The 17324-nt window shown below is 38.4% G+C and overlaps 1 protein-coding gene across 5 annotated transcripts in view; it reads right to left on the minus strand.

Moving 5' to 3' along the window:
- Positions 1–294: 294 nt before the first annotated feature.
- UBE2K (ubiquitin conjugating enzyme E2 K) overlaps positions 295–17324 on the minus strand; it is a 54861-nt gene continuing 37831 nt past the window's right edge. For all 5 annotated transcript variants that reach the window (XM_086746158.1, XM_086746156.1, XM_086746157.1 and 2 more), the window contains 3 exons: positions 10813–10912; positions 7158–7286; positions 295–6817 (listed from right to left, as the gene is read on the minus strand). In XM_086746158.1, coding sequence (XP_086602284.1) covers positions 6743–6817; positions 7158–7286; positions 10813–10902 — 294 coding nt within the window. In that variant the 5' untranslated portion in view covers positions 10903–10912 and the 3' untranslated portion in view covers positions 295–6742. The remainder of the gene's footprint in view (positions 6818–7157; positions 7287–10812; positions 10913–17324) is intronic.

Consider the following 17324-nt stretch of genomic DNA (forward strand, 5'->3'; position numbering starts at 1 on the left):
CAGTGTGCACGGTCCCTTTTCCCACCCGCTGTAAGAGCAGGGGGCCATGAGCCACTGCCCCGCACACCTGTGAGCAGAGGCAGCTGTACACTGAGGACTCAGGTGCTAAAGGGTCCTGTTCTGCTCCCCGTGGCTCAGGCAACATCAGCACACAGCAGCTTCTGTCCCACCTTCCCCCCAGCAACACCAGACTTATTTTTTTTCCTCACCATCCCATCCCCTTACCCTTTATTTTACACTGGACTGTCACAAACCCACCTAAAGACTTGATGTAGTTCAACACAAAGCAGCCACTAAGTGAAGCAATGTAATTTATTTGACATTATACCAGACAGGGATGCTCCAGACCCAAACTTGACCTCAAAACAAGGTAAAATCCTGGATTTGCTGTATTGGCAGTATCAGAGTTACCTGCCTGGGCGCTAAACGTGTCAGTATTACAGCTGTCGAAACAGAACATCAAGTACAGGAGGAATCGAGCTAGTAAGCACCGTTAGTCCATTTCAACTGTGAAATCACTTCCAGTCTTGGGGCACTGGAAGAAATGACAAGGCTGGTGGACAACTTTGAAAAGACTTGAGTAGAAAGCAGCTCTCAGTCACTCATATCACAGTAGTATCTAACTACAAGAACAAGGGAACATGGATTTTTTTTTAATATTTTTTTCTAAATTAACAGGCAAGCTAAGAGACAAACTCCTCAGCTGCAGCAGAGGGGCTGGGGAGTGCTCCTTCTCCCTCGCCCCTCGTAATGAATGAGGTACCACAATACAACATAGCTCCTGATGACAGTAAATTTAAACAACAACAAAAAAAAAATCCCCCTTACACCGCTGTTTTAACACGTGAAACTATGCAGCGCGACCCCATCTGGTAGAGCCTGCCTGGAAACCTGCAAGACCTGCCCAGGGACAAGCACACACCTGAAGACAGGACATCAGACACAGAGTATGACAACCAGCTTCACAGCAAACTCCCTGCTCTGAGCTTCTGTCCTGCAGACACTGTCTTTCAAACTGCTTTCACTCCATTTAACAAATGCTGACCGAGTCACACCAAAACCGTGAGTAGTCCGCACCAGCAGCAAACAACGCCACAGTCATCCTCGCTACCAGATTCTTCCCACAGCTGAGAAACAGGGCAGCATTATTACCTAAAAGGCTGCCACCGCCCCCTGCTAAGAACTGACTGTAGGGTTTTTTTAATGTAAAGTACGCAGTTTAAAATGCACAAAGATGAGATGAGCATGAGCAGTCCTGGCAAATCCAAAGAAAACTTTTTTCCTCTGTGAGTTACCAACTTTGTTTTTTTCAGACGCAGCCTGTGACAGGAGACACACAATGTTGTCCATGTGTATCTGTTCCTCAGGCTGTCACAAGAGGCAGTCCTAGTTGAAATAACGCACACTTCCATTACACAGCTTATATTTACACAGTTTTCTTCTTCAAAAATTTTTAATCAAAGTGATCATCCTTTTTCTCTCGCTACTGACATGGAGGCAGTGTACCCTGTAACCTCAGAACAAGTCGAATTACCAGAAATAAAATGAAAACTGTTTTCAGGGAAACATGCATTTATTGTTAAGCATTCCCAGTGAAAATCAACATCTTTTAAAATGTGTGTTTATTTAAAAAAATCGTTTTGTGTACAAAAGTGTTTGTGTAGTTTTTATTTTCAAGACAAAAAAAAAACACTGATGCTGCATTCCAGCCCACCCGCTCCTCCTGTACAGGAAGTCTGATGCTCAGGAACCAACCTCCTGCAAGATTTTTTTTAATTGGTAATTTTTTTTTTTTTTCTAAATTAGAAAAGTCAGAGTTTAGGATGGAAGAGGTAAGTGAAAAGCAGGGTTCTTCAACAGTTGACATCAGCATTTGTATGATGGCAGCCTCCTTCAGACACCACAACAGAGCATCAGCAGTTGCCGCAAATGGTAAACCGGACAAGTACAGCGTTTTCACAGTACATTTCCTCATCTGTCGAGTCACAGATCTTAACTTGCATTATCGATGAATGGCTCAGCACCGTAAGCGATCGGCTAGCTATTCTGATGCCTACAAAGCAGGTAACAGCAGAGAAGGAACATCACATCACAGTACAGTGCAAATGATTTGCAAGAGTTTGTCCGGTTGAGAACAAATCCGAAAAGTCGAGCTGCTACCTACAGAGCGCTGCAGCTGGATAACCGAGCAAGAAGCAAAACGCGTTAACGACAGCCGGTCTTGTGAGTCTAACGATGAATCAGCTGATGACACTAACCACCACAAACAGGAAGAGCAAGCTACATGATTTACTGATGGGTCTGGAATAGATCAGAAGACTATCAAGAAAGAAGCGGCTGCCCCGTTGCCTAGCCATAGGAGAAAGCTGTGCCTGGAAAATGAGGACAACAACAGTGAAAATACTTATGTCGTCTTCCCAGAAAAAGCTTTAGGCACCCAATGAGCATCTTGACTTTCATGCTTTAGTTCTGTGACACAACAGATAGCATGATGAAATGTGCTTTTGCTACCTATTGTTGAGTCAATTGCTCATCAAAACCATACAAAACCAATCACCTGATCACAAATCAGTAGCAATGCTCATCAAGATGCTTCTCATCAACTCTATCTACAAAACATAGCAGGCGAGGACACCTCATCTCCTCACTGCATCTGCTCATCAGCAGACATTAAGTAAAACTAGCTTTCACTGCTAAATTATTCAACATTTCCCCCTTTGGGCACGCCTCCAAGTGTTATGCTAGCTTTTGCTGGTATTTAGGAAGGTAGCAAGGGACACGCACGCAGTTAGGTTTCCCCTTGCGCTGAAAAGAGAACGCTTCACCTTCACAGTATATGACCAAGGCAGTAAACAAGAACTCTTGCTTGAAACTGGGTTTTGATTTTTTTCCCCCTCTCGCCTTCTCCCTTCCCCGATTAAATAAGCCATCCATATGCTCTGAAGTGCTTGGTCTGATTCACAGCTGTTAAGCTTAAATTTGCATAGTTTAAACGTTTCTCTTACCCACACCATATAACGCAGATTCGGCATTACAAGGTAAGCTTCTTTCCAGCTATTTAATTCCTCCTTTCAGACAACAACAACGAAGAACCTATATTCCTTTTGTTGGGGTTCCAATTCTCATTTACTTGGAAAACAGTTAAATACAATGATAATTAAAAAAACCCAAAACAATACGTATTCCTACACCATTAGTACCTAATTGCTTGGATAAATACTACCAAACCAATTACAGTCAAGGCCCCACATGCTCTGTGGCAAGCTTTTAAAAAAAAAAAAAAAGAAATAAAAATTAAAGTTTAGAATATGCAGAATGAATAGCACTAAGTGCTGCATCTTTCCAGAAGGATATGTTCCTAAGTTTTTGTCTCCAAAATGTACCAGTTTGTCATACTGAGAACACAGCTTGTTAGCACAAGCAGCAGTAGGAAGCTGTGAATTTGGCGAGTCGGGGTGGGATACAGTCAGGGCTTTTGGCACTCATGGGAAAACGGAGGCTTTTGGCAAGAGGAAAGGGCATTTCTCTACCTTTGAACAAAGCTGTAGTTTACTTTTTGAGGAACTGGACAAGAAAGGAGTTTCTTGTTCCCCACCAACAAAACAAACAAGGGATAAACCACTTCGTTCAATGCCCGATAAAACATTCGGCAGTGAAACCTGACTGATGCTCTGGCAATCAGTAAGCGTCATTACCAATTCCTTGTTTAGGAAAATGGGGCCATTTAGACTTCAAAATTACTTTTCAAGCTGTCTTCTTACACAATAGGGAAGCCAATGCAGGATTTATTGTACTGAGACAGCAACTGTACCCATGTTTTATGTTCTTGTTGTAAGAAAGCGGTAAATGTGCAGCCTGAGTCCGCAGCCGGGAGCAGACTGTGTGGCAGCTCCGTGTCTGAGAATGCTCGGGGCCCTGAATATAGCGATGTTCAGTCATACAGAAAACAGAACTACCATTTCATATCTACAAACTCACAATGATAAACTGAACACCAACAGCAAAATTCCTAGGGCTCAGCCCCAGATGCAGTTAAAATAACCTTGTACAACATTATCCCTATATTAAACTCTGGTAATTACCAAGAATACAAAAACATTCCTTATAAAGGACTCGCATGTCCAAATTCAGAAGGACTTCAGACCACAAATGTCTCCCTTAACGCCAGGTCATGCTTCCTTCCCAGCTCAGCTCTTGAGGAGCTTCCCTCCTGCCAGCCTCTGGGCTAGAATCAAGATACCTTTGCTACCAAGCATATGGATGGAGGGCAAAAACCAGTATCCAACATCTATACATAAGGGGAAAGGGGAAGTTGAGTGTTTTGCAGTAAAGAAAATGAGGTAACTTCATGAGAGAAATAAAACTTAACAGGGCGTTGTTTCAGAGGTGACCATGCTCAATCACGTAAGAACTATTTTCTCTTTCCTCCCACTCCCCCTTTCCCTGGCTTCCTTTATCCCTTTACAAACTGTGGAAAAACCTGCTGTTCTTAGACTAATCTTATAAAAAAGACACGTTCAGAAGCTTGTAACTGAATTATGTCTCCAACAATGATTTCCAAGTTCTTTCTTTTGATAAATAGCAGCGAAGAACAAGGGAAAGTAGTCAGCAATTTATAATTACCACCAGGGCATTAAAAAAAAAAAAAAAAGTGTTGATGTAATCAAAAAGTTCTTAGCCTGTATAACAGAAAAGACAGCAACTTGAGATTAACACAAGTGGCATTTTGCCATAGTTTCCTACCGTCCCTGGTTTTCACCTAGCTAACCAGCTGAACGGCAGTAGCTTCTTGTTAAAAAAAATAAATAAATATAAGGAAAGACAAAACAACTCATTTCCTTTGGCATCATTGCAAATGATTTACACTAACTCAAGAAAATCCAAGAAAACTCATCAGTGACTACACCTTAAAAAGCAGTAAGTATAAAGACTAAGTAAATGCATTTAGTATTGCACTGATATGAGTTCAAAGTATTCACTGTCTGTGCCCTGAAATATTTTAAGTTTGGACACATCAGACAGAGCAGAACAGGGAACACCCCTAACTAGCTAGGTCTCTACAGCTCCATTTTCTGGTTCTGTTCCCCTACCACTATGCTCCAAATATTTAACAGATACAGTAATGTTCCTGATTTCCTTTAGCATGATTTATAAACAGACTGTCTATGAAGCGTGAAACTATTTCAACTGGCACTTCATAACTCCAGAAAAATCCCAAACAGACATACATTTCCCCACCTCACTAATCCACTGTTCAGGAGAATAAACATTTGTGGAAAAGATGACTTGTACAGTACTCTACTTTCCACAATCCTCGCTCTCTAGTCTCAGGATTTCTCTGAGCTTCCTTGTCAGATATATTCTCAAGAGTTAGGATCATATTCACAAAGGCATTACAGCTCTCTTTAAATAGATGTACTAGTGTTTGAAGTTGCAAAACTAATAATTTTCAAGCTTTTGCACTCAGGATGAAATGTCATTTTAATACGAATAAAAAGACTGACTGTATGTACAAGCCAAGGTAAGATTTCAGTTCTCGTCTGTCAGAAACATCAATCCAAAAGAAAGCTAAATTGAGAACACACTTCTACTTCTATGTGCATTTGAAGTATGTACAGTAAAAACACCAACACAGCCTCCATGTGTCAACTAGAGAAAAACGCAGGCAAGGATGAGTTTTGAAGTACCTGGTAAGCAATCCTTAAGTTGAAGCCCAAGATAAAGCTACGAAATCGCTGCAAAAACCAGCTGATTGCATCATATCAAGTACTCAAAGAAATTTTTTTTAATTCTCAGTATGCTACAGAATCAGCTTTTACCTCCTTCAAACCCAGTGAAATCATATTATCCAGAATCTACTGAAGAACATTTTACATCTATTTAAGACAAAAAAAAGGAAAGAAAACCAGCTCCATCTTTTTTGCTGTAACGAGCCATACTCCTTATGAAATTGTGTAGAAAACACGACGGATGAAAATCATTATTGATAATTCAAAATATATTTTTTAAAGGGGAGCCTAGACTACTGCAAATGGCACACATAATAGCCACAGATGATGAAACAGGATCTAGTGAGGATTTTCAGCGGCATGATGTAAGGAAGCGGAGTTTATCAGGTTTCCCAATTAATAAACTAGAAAGAAACTGGTTCTGAATAGGTCACCATTTGGAACTTTGGGTAAGTCTTGAAAGTCTTTCAGGAAAATGTTACAAGAACACTTGAGTATTTCAATGGTGCTCTCTTCAGCAACCCTACCTAATATGTCTATTAAGTACAAGCATGCAAATATAGGTCAATCCACAGGCACATAGGATCCATGTTAAAAACAGTAAGATAGCTGTGATGAGTGGCACCAACAATTTTGATGACTAACACTCAAAAATGTTGCTTTCTGAATTTCTAAATCAAAATCCTGAAGCAAGTTCCTGCTAGTCTTCGTCACGCTGCTAAACACTAAAGTAGGCATGTTTTTCCCCCATTATTTTAGCTGAGCTCAAAGAATTTTTACAATATTTAGTAAGAAAAAAAATTAAAGTATTTCCCCTTTTTAAATTTACACAGACGTTTAATTAGCTTTATTTACAGAGCGTTTTTTTCAGTCTCCAATAGTGCCTAGATAGCATCATCAGGCAAGAGTGCCAGTTTTAAAAGAGAATCTATATAGAATCCTAAAAATAACAGATGGTGATGCTCCTCCAGAAGGGGCAAGCTGGACTACTGAAGCAGCTCTCTCTACATGGCTCAGTTACTCAGGAGTAATTCTGTTGCAGTCTCTACATCCCATGATTTTGAAGACAAGGCCACTATTACTGCATTCTGCAATGAGAAAACAAAAGAAATAATATTTTCAGTGCGCGGGCCTGCAGCTCTGAGATGTGGAATGAAAACTTCACAGATTAATCAGAACATGTTAGTTTACCATTTCTTAAATCTTAACTAATAATTTATACAAAAATTGTTTCAGAAAAGGCAGGGGTAGCTCACAAGATTTACTAATAATGTAGTATTTTAAAACTCCAATTCTTAAAAATAATTATCCAAACAGACCTAGTCATGGAGGCAGCAAGTCTACTTTAGTATACTAACGACTCCCTCTATTTATAGACACATACTTGCCCCGCCCTTACTGAAAAATACTTAAGTTATACATACTTACCCTATCAAAGCCCATAGCACAAAGGTTTTCTATTTTTTTGGTGTATTCTGGACTAGAAACTGGTGCTCCAGCATACACATGTGCCCAAAGTCGAGCTGTCTGTTTAAACATTTCTGGATTTTGTTTGTACTACACAAAAGAGAGAGGGGGGAGAAGAGGAAGGTTAAATCAACTCAGCAATCCAACCAAAAAGCAAGATGATATGGCAGATTCCAATCCATCATTCTTTCTACAGTATCTTCAGCAGTGTTTCACACTGACCATACTGCTATTTTTGAAATGAAATTTGTGACGATTACACACGAGTAAACCTATGTAAGCATTTCATTTAACGTGCTTGCCTTTAGGTTAAATTACACACTACAGGTATTTAATGTTTACAATCAGGTACTGCTCTCAATGGCGCGGATCAAAAGGCAAGTAGCTATATTTAGCACAGCTACTGAAAAATTATATTCAGTGTGGCAGAGCATAAATGATCCCAATGTTAACATCTCCTGAATGAACAAACATACAGTACACTACTCTAATGTATCTCTCTAATCACTTAAAAATATGCCTGGCTTTATTCACTGCAAGTAGGTCTGCAGTTTTTCAGTCAGGGCTGACATTTTACTACCAGGCTTCCTCCTGAGAATAACAATATTAACAGCGTATGTGACAAAAGAAAGGCTGAAAAATGGGTGAGCATGTGGAAAAAGCTAGGAAGCTGCAACTCTTTCATGCAAGCTATTATTAACCAGAAAAAAAATAATCATGCAGGGTATGTAAATACTATTTTGCACCAATCTCATCACTAAGAAGTTTTGTGATAAAGAACAGAATGGACCTTGTTACGGAGTTTTCAGCGTGCGCCAAGAACTCAAAAGCCAAGAAAGTGGGTCATCTGTCATAAATTGTATTCAAAAAAGCAAGATGAATTTCCTATTTTAGCAACTTTTGTATGTAATATCAAGTTTAAGTTTTTTGTATTTAAAAAAAAAAACAAAAACCAAAAACTCTTTCCCTTAACCACTACACTTAAAAAAAAGCAGGTATTCCCATCTTTAGATATATAATAAATTTTAGCACTAAATAATAAGACAAGATATTGGGAAATATATTATTCAAATATTTAGATGCACTTTAAGGACAGAAACATGGCTTATTATCATTCCAAGCATTTTATTCACAGATAAAACAATCATCAGATCTATAAAGCACTTTCAAAGTGAAGACAATACTTCCTACTGCTGTACATTTCATTTTTCCTCTCCTACAGCAACACATACCTCTGATTATTAATGGCATTAAAACAAACATGGGAGACAATCTATTGTTAGAAATAACTCACTGTGTTAGAAATACAGTGGTCTGTAATAAATTTCTTTGGTTGTTATGACTAAAAAAGAGGAAGGATTAAGTTAAGCATCAGAAGTACTATATTCTTCCACTTTTAAGAGATCTTCCCCCAACTTTTTTTTTTCCTTCATAATTTTGAGAACACTGCCAAGCCTAGAAAGCAACTAGCTGAAGTGCAAAGGATTAGTCTGCATAATTGCATTTTATTCAGAACTAGCTTTCAGTGTTCTATACAGAAAATTCCTTGACTTAGGTATCCGTAAATAATCCAGCTTCTGGCCCAATTGAGAACAGCCTAAAGGCACCTTTTACTACTGTCTCTATATCAGGAATCTGAGGCAGTTAAACGTTGCTGTACTTAAAAAACCCGCAACTTGTTGAAGCAGTTTTGACACCAGACAGCTGGTGTCTGAAAATACTGTCATTATTCAAGCAGGAGTTCTCCCTGTGCTCTCCCTGGGATTCAGCTCCGGAGCTTGTAGGACACTGCTATTGACCTGGACAGCTTTGTAGGCTAACACATAGTTTAGTAAATTAACATAATGAAAAGTGACTGTGGAGGATAACTAATTCCTTGTGAATTTTTGTTTCGGAAAAAAAAGCAACCCAAAAAAACCTAAAAAAGACCCACCAAACAAAACATATGAAGGAACTGGGTGTTAACCACCACATCTCTCAAAGACAGTACAACCACTTTCTACTTACATACACAGGCTTGTAATTCAAGGCCAAATCCCCCAATAGTTTTCATGCAGGGATTTGTAGGGAAGAGGAGAAACTGAATCCTCCCTGCATCAGCCATGAACACATCCCCACAAGCACCTGAGAGACAGCCTGGAAAATTGCTCTTCAGAATCTAGGAAGTTTCATGAAGCTTTTTGTCTGAGAAAAAAAAAAACTCTTTCCAGCTCAAGTGCTTCTACGAAACTGTATTCCACACAAAATTCTTCCGTCAGAGCCAGAATGGGAAACACTATTCTTGTTCTTTGTAAGAAAGGAAAAAGTGGTTTTGTTTAATAAAGAGAGAATGTGACAGCAAGGGCACGCATTTGGCAAGAAAAAATAGTGCAGGGACATGCTTAGTGGCCTTGCTGGCTTTTGTAACAATTCTCCCTGCGTAGAGCAATTCAGTCTGACAGAACTCTTTGGGGACATTTGTTCAGAGCAGCCTTACAGTGTTGCAAAATCCCACAAGTAAGTCTTCTGTACTTACTACTGAGTAGAGTAATAGCAAACAGCTCTCCTCCACCCAGCGGTGCAACGGGCTACCTCTGATCTCCATGCTTCCCTCCAAAACATGACAGGTTTGATAAACTGCTAACCTATCATCCTACATAGATTTTTAGAGGGAAGGAGTGCACACTTTGTCACCCTGTCCCAAAGGGTCCTGACTTACAGGAAATACAGATAAATACTGATGCTGGAAGAAGCTTCTGCTTGCCTTGTCCTTTTGTTACTGAAATATACCCTTACTAACAGTCAGTGAGGAACCCAAGCCTCCTCTCTCCCCCCCAGAGTAAAAATGAAAACACCACACACATACTTGGGACTTCATTGAAAATGGTCAGACTATTAAGTTACAGAATGACTTCCTATCTTCCATCAACGCTTTAAATACAACCATGTTGGTCCTGGTACAACATAAGATCCAATTAACATTTTACTGTTACTACTTTTTAGAAGTTATCACTACCGTCTGAAAAGTAACAAACCCTGTGGATTACAGAATTCTACTGATACCAATTCAACCAGTGACTAAAATAGTTATCCCAAGTACTTGCAAAGGTAAAATACATAGGATGTTTCAGATAAACTGCTCCTCAGAATTAAATGTAAGAGTAATTGATCTGAAGTTGCTATTCACAAAATTTTGACATTAAACAAATATAATGCTCAACAATATTCATATTAATCTGGAAGAGATGCTACATACCAAGCCAAATCCAATTAACACCATCAAGTTAAAACCAATTTTAAACCAATACAACATTGCTTTTGTTACACTAGAAGCCTTAGATTTTAAAAGGTAGGTTATACTGGAATTCATTTTACTATGCTGTTATCTCCTGACGTTTCTGACAAGCTAAATAAGGAAGAAAAAGAACAAAATAACCTCCTGATACTGTAAAATAACTGCTACTTACTCTGGAATCCAAAGAATAGAGCACAAAAGACCATAGCAACTCACACTTACTGTAAGGCAATTTTCCAATTAATTCTTTAAAATCTTTATCTCTCCCAAGGTTTGGGACGCAATCTGAGTTAGCAAAGGTGACAGAAGCGTTACACATTCACAGTCAACTCAGCATCTTACCTGGTTTGCCACTACTGCATCTTGTGGATCATCTGGTTCTGCAGCTGCCAACAATGCTTGCAGTGATAACAACACTGTTCTTAGAGTCATTGCTGCTGCCCTAAAATTAAAAATATGAAAATGACTTTACCAAATCCCATGCCTGTACTCACCTTTGCTGCTGTACTAGCATCATAGAAGATAGTACATGTAGAAATTGTAAGTCTAAGAATCATAATTTTAAGCTGCTGCAGCTTATACCTATTAGAATACAATTCAATATATATATTTAAACAAGGTTTTAAATGTGGACTTCCTTATTAACAAGGCTTTCTTAAGCTTTTGGAAAATACAGTCCTTGACCTACACATTTGACCATGCCCAGGTAACAATTTATTTAATCTGGGAAAAAAAGAAAGCCAGTCTGAAGTGCGTGTTGTCCGTCCTTACTACCAGTAACCACACCTTGCAGAAGGCCTAGGCGCTGAACTGGCAGCCCACGTGTGCTCCCTCTGCTGGCACTCTTCACAGCAAAATAGCATACACAGAAATCGTGACCTACATTTTAAATACTTGTAATAGGCAAGGAATTTTATACATTAGATATCTTTTGCATTGCACCAGTTTTAATATGACATTTTCCAATAAAACTTAACAATTTACATAGTGAATTACTACTATAATAATAGGAAGGTTTGGCTAGTACAGAACCTGCAATTGAAAACATCATCTCTGCTTCCTCTCATTTCAACCTGACACGACTGTCGGAAGCAGGAAAACACTCTGTAGTCACGATGCTGCTGTAAAGTCACTCTTTTGCCCCATGAAAGAACCCTGTTGAAGGTAGGATAGTTCTTGAGTGGGAACTTCTAAGGTTCTAAGTTCTCAACATTTATCTGGATCTCAAAGTATATTTAGAATGAGATGTTTCAATAATTTAGTAAGGGAAAACCAAGTATGTTCATAAAAGTCAATAAACACTCAGAAAAGTATGAAATTGTTAGACACTGTAAACCTACAAAGTTGTAACAGTTTAAATACACAGTTCCATTAGATTTTTATCACGAATAGCATCTCTGATCTGCCACGTCAGCTGGCACACGCTGGAAACCAAATGAGGATCCCACAGAAAGTTCAGTACTTTGGCTGATTTGAGGAGTTAAATAGACTCTTAATTGTGGCAAAAGAGAGACAGATGTTGAAGCCAATAGACAAAACTGCTTACCCTGCCTGAGTACTATTAGAAAGGTAAGTGGGGAAAACATGACATCTTAGATTTGAGCAAAACTGTTACGGCACATGAAACGCCAGAGGAAAGTTGTGAAATACAGGCGTTCAATTTCTTACAGATAAACTGTTTAATTTTTAATCAACAGAAAACAGTTTCTTCTTTTCAGAAGACTGACAGTAACTACAGAGAGTCTGTTAGAGGGGGTGGGGAGGAGTTTGACCTGATGGTCCAGATACAAAGGAAACAGCTTGCAAATTTATTTCCAGTCTCAGATGTCAGAAATTTATGTATTTTCCTGTACCAAGGCACTGCATTGAGGTACTCCAGGAGAGTACACAAATGAACAGATGCTGGTAAAATGTCAGAGGTACATTTGTAACACCCAAATATTATATTCTAGATGCTTATATTTACTGCTTTCCTCCTATGTCACTAACCATTCAAATATGGCATTCTTCCCTAACTGTTTCTAATTCTAGAAGATTTTTTTAAGCTTGAACATCATCACTGAGCTTTCATAGTGTGGTGGTTCTACATCAAAATGCAAGTGAGAAACATCCCAAGTGACAGAGATTTTAATTAGCACATATTGTCTCATTCCAACTGCCACATCAGCTTGAAGTCCCTCAAGCTGAACTTTGCAGACTTAAATCTTCAAAACACCCTCATGCTTTTAGATCTGAATTCTGACAAATCACAAAACCTTCACTACATATAGTTCTCCTTTCCCAAGCTTTTCCCTTAGGAACTCAACTTTTTTTTTTTTTTCAGAATTTCAGATTCTTTTCCAGTTAAATTTCAGTAATCGAGGTTCTAAATTGAATGCTTCTTCCAAGCCAAAGAACATCGCTTTACATTACAAAGCAAGCTAGGGATTAACTAGTAAGATTATATTTAATCAGATAAAGCACACCTTGTTACTGAAACATACCCTCAGTGATGAGAGCCTAGCTAACACAGTAAACTCAAGAGTACAAAGCATCTTGCTTTTCTACACCTCAATCACACACACAAAAATCCGAGTGAAAGAACAGAGAATTATTTTTGCTTTACATGTACAGAGAAATATTTTTGCTTCACATGTACCTATGCTATTCTACTCTAATGATTTCCTGTTCTTTGTGATCTCTACTGGTTTATACTGTGATCTATTTAATGTATGCATTGATGATGTAATTCAGTCTTATCTGCTAGTAATACTGAATGAATGTAATACAACATGTTTGCTATTCCAGCATTCAGATGAAGTCACAGGTCACAGAACGCTAAGTCTTTCAGGCCTTAATATGTTCAAATGGATTTAATCATTTTTATGCAGTGAATTTCAAGAACTACCACATCTACCACACACACTATAAAATCTAAAGTCTTCTTCCCCCGTTAAATAACTTTATTACTTTACTTAGTGTAGTTTTAAAGATAGATATTTCACGTTAAGTCTATCAACTGTAACTGATACTGTAGTTACTTTCACCAAACAAAAGCTGTTCTGCACTTTCCTTTACAGAAATTCTTCTACTTTAGAGACCTCTGAAAATACTGCTGTTATTTAAAGAAGATGACACGAAAGGGGTCGCAGCCACTTGTGTCACTTTTACATGCAATTTACTTCCATTTACACTGTACTTTCCAGGAGTGGAAAATATACCTTGGGGAGCAGGAGGCATTACTAAGGACCAAAGGTGCCACGGACACCTAGAACACAAGTTCTGTGCCAGCTACAGCCATCTCTGGCTTTCAAGACTGCTAGGCCCTTTCAGTCCCTGTTCATCTGTATGTTTGTAGATTTTTATCTAAACCATACTGGGACTTGAACTTCTGTTCTGACATTACAATTTCAAAGTAAGTAATTAAAATAAATACCTCATCCACTTGGATATACGGACGGCTATATGCTCAGAGAACTCAATCTCTAAAATACTAAGTTTATAGACAAGACTAGTTTAGTCAGATATGTAAAAAGGCTTAAAAATGTAGTTTACTACTTATTTTCAAGTCTCATGTATCAAAACGGCTTTCACATCTCATGCACAGTAAGACAAAATCTTCATTGGACACAAATGTTTAAAGAAGAAATATCCTTAAATCACAGAAGAATCTGTTAGAGCTTCAGATGCTGTTCGTATAAGAGAAGGAAATTAAAGGTTCTGATTAATGGCAAAGAAAATTTGATGATTTTGTGTAACTACTGTATACTCCTGCAACATTTTCTACTTTTAGGACCAATTAGCTTTCCTGATCAAAGAAAGTTTAGAGTGTCTTGTTATTTTCTACATAGCTTAGTCTTAATTTTTCAGACATAAATTAAGATTCCCAGAAGAAACTGGAGGGACAGCTAAAAATAGATTCTCATTTCCCAAGTACCTTAAAAAGCTGTATTTCCTTCCCACTACATTCTATTGGGAGAATAATGTAAATGCAGATGACCACCCAGAACTACATTTACAGACGCGAGTAACGCAGGACCCGTTCCTCATCAGCAAAGAGCAAAACCAATTCTCATCATCAGTTCTGGGGGAAAATCTATGCTGACAGTGGTACAAAACTAGAAAATCCAATACACAAACCCCATGTGACAACCCCACAAGCTAGAGAAGAATGGGCCACAAATATTTTCCTGAAAACCAACTTCCAGTGGAAAGATGTCTTCTGCATTTTCCAGTGCTCCTCAAGGGTTTATTTTTCCAGAATAGAATCCTGAAAAAAAAAAAAGGATTTCCAACTCTTCTTATATTTGAAGTTTATTTCTAGGTGTGGATTTATGCGCAACATCTCACAGAGTTCAAGTAATTCCCCTTGGTAACTCAAGCTAGCTTCACGCTTGCGTTTTATGTTTTTTCTCTCCTCCTTGGCAAAGGTAAGGTTTTGTATCACTCCTGACAGATTTCTGTCTAATCTGTTCTTAACTGAAGCCTCACAAGTTTCTTGGAAAATCTATTTCAGTGCTTCACCATGCTCAATATTCTGCATGTTAAAACGTCTTTCTCGTCTTCCATTGTAGATCATATTTGCTTAGGCCTTAATTCTTGTTATTTTACTCTGGATTTTTCCTATGGTTCCTATCTTTACTGGAATACAATGCTCAAAGTGGGTACACAACTCCACTGAAAGCCTGACCAATGATAAATAAAAAGCAGAAAGCTTATATCATGAGTTTTGCAGGTAAAACTTTCTACATCATCACTTTTGGCATCCTATTTGCTTTGCACACAACATTACATTACACTGCCTTTGTCCCATGACATTACTGGCTCCTGTTCTCTCCTGAAGTTTACAATAACCTTTGACTCCCACTCCCATCCCAAAATACTGCTCAGCCATTATGTAGGCTTGCAAGTTTGACACCTACAAAACAGGAAGAAAAGCCGGTAACTTCTAACACTGAGCTGCAGAGAGCTCACTACAGGGAAGCACTGTCCCTCTGAGAACTTCAAAGTAAAAGCCTTCACCCCAGACATCCTAACCAAAACCCAGGCTTTCTACCGGCATTGCATGTGTTAAACAGCAAGGGAAACCTGGAGTGAATCAGAACAAAGAAATATATTTTATTCACTTACACTTCCCCCTGTCCCTTCGGAAATATCTTCAGGCATTTCCATTAAGAAAAAGAGCATCCCTAGTTTGGGTGAATGTAGTGATAACATTTAAAAGGACAGCAAGCCAGCTGTGCCCAGCATGCCTGAGGTTAGAAAGCTCCTACCTTTCGATGAGCTGAAAGAGTTCTAAGAGGATTATGAAACACTGCCAGTATTTATTTTTCTTCTTCATTTTTAAAGGCTAAGTAATTTCCCATCTAGGAAGTCTTTACTTATGTTCTGTACAATTCTTTCTGGTTACTCTGAGAGGTAACCCCATAGAACAACAGGAACTGCTGCAGCCAGCAGATTGCTCCTCCACTCTGTTAACCAAACGTGGCTACTGGGAACAATTACTTTTTTTTTTTTTTTTTTTAATCTGCAATATTTATTCCATTTGTGAAATAACTAAGCCTGTTAATCCAAGAGAAAAGCTTTGGGAACTTGTACCAAGGGCTTATGTGATCTGGAAGAAGGGAGGAAATGAATGAGGCCTTTGAGTGGAAGCCTGTTGTATAGTCACTATTTACAGGAGAAATACAAGACTCGGCACCCATTAGGGAAAGAAAAAAAAGAGAATAACAGAACAGCTTTGACATAGTAGAGAGGGGAAAAGACAGCCTACTCGCTGAAGAGCTCCAACAAACAATGTTAATATTCTCTGCATTTTTCTCAAAGCTTTAAAGAGGCTCAGTGCTCCTGAAGCACCCTGAACAAAACCCCGCAGCTTTACACACCCAGGAAGATGATTACTACAAGCTAGCTGTTGCTTACATATCTATTAAAATTGTATTATCTCTTACAACAATGATTTCTGCATCTCAACTAAAACTGACGCGTGAATCTTCCAGCAGAGTCACTATGAAAAAAATACTTATCATTCATTTTTATTTTGACTACCAAAACCACAACAGCCAAGAGTTTTTTGCAGCCATACACACAGCCACAACACATTTGCTTGATAATCACTGCTTGAGGGATTTATGCAGAACAGCTTTCAAGTAATTTCATTCTCAGGTTTCAATGAACAGTATTAGATACATTACATACTTAAGAACAAAATTTTGAGACAGAATACTAGCCTGGAAGATAGATATAGGCTACAGTAAGTGAAAACACATAAGAAAAGTCACATCAGACCAGGATAAACAGTATTCCTTCCAGAAAATCATATCCCTATTTTAATTCTACCAGCAAACAGTAGCTGTTTTGCAAACAAATTGGCATAATAGGTATTTACAAATCTAAACATGATGAAAATCCACAGCTGCAAAGAAATTTCAGCGTCAAGCATATACTGTGGAGAAAGAATTTCATGAAAGCAATTTAAAGACATTACTTTGCAAACCGACAAAACCTCCTGCCAATATGCATAACAAGATCTCAACTATGCTCATTAGAATAGAAAATCATTATCATGGGATGGGTCAGTAGGGAAGAGACAGTTTTTAAACTATACAAACACATTAAAATCTTTGTATTTCTATTCACCACATACAAGTAAGTCTTTTTATCTCGTTTTGTCTTGTTTATTATCTCTTTAAAAAAATCCTACTAAGCCCAATTGGCCCAAATAACTGTCCTTCAACTCCCACTGACCTCACCGAAAGACACAGATACGCACTGGAATTTGAGACTTACATTTAAGCACAGCAACAAGAGCAGCATTATTCAGTTAAGAGCATTACAAGTCAATGAAGCGGCACTTCAGAAACAGAGCTCGTTAC

Source organism: Chlamydotis macqueenii, chromosome 4 (assembly GCF_036417535.1).
Source record: "Chlamydotis macqueenii isolate bChlMac1 chromosome 4, bChlMac1.mat, whole genome shotgun sequence".
Classification (NCBI taxonomy): Eukaryota; Metazoa; Chordata; class Aves; order Otidiformes; family Otididae; genus Chlamydotis; species Chlamydotis macqueenii.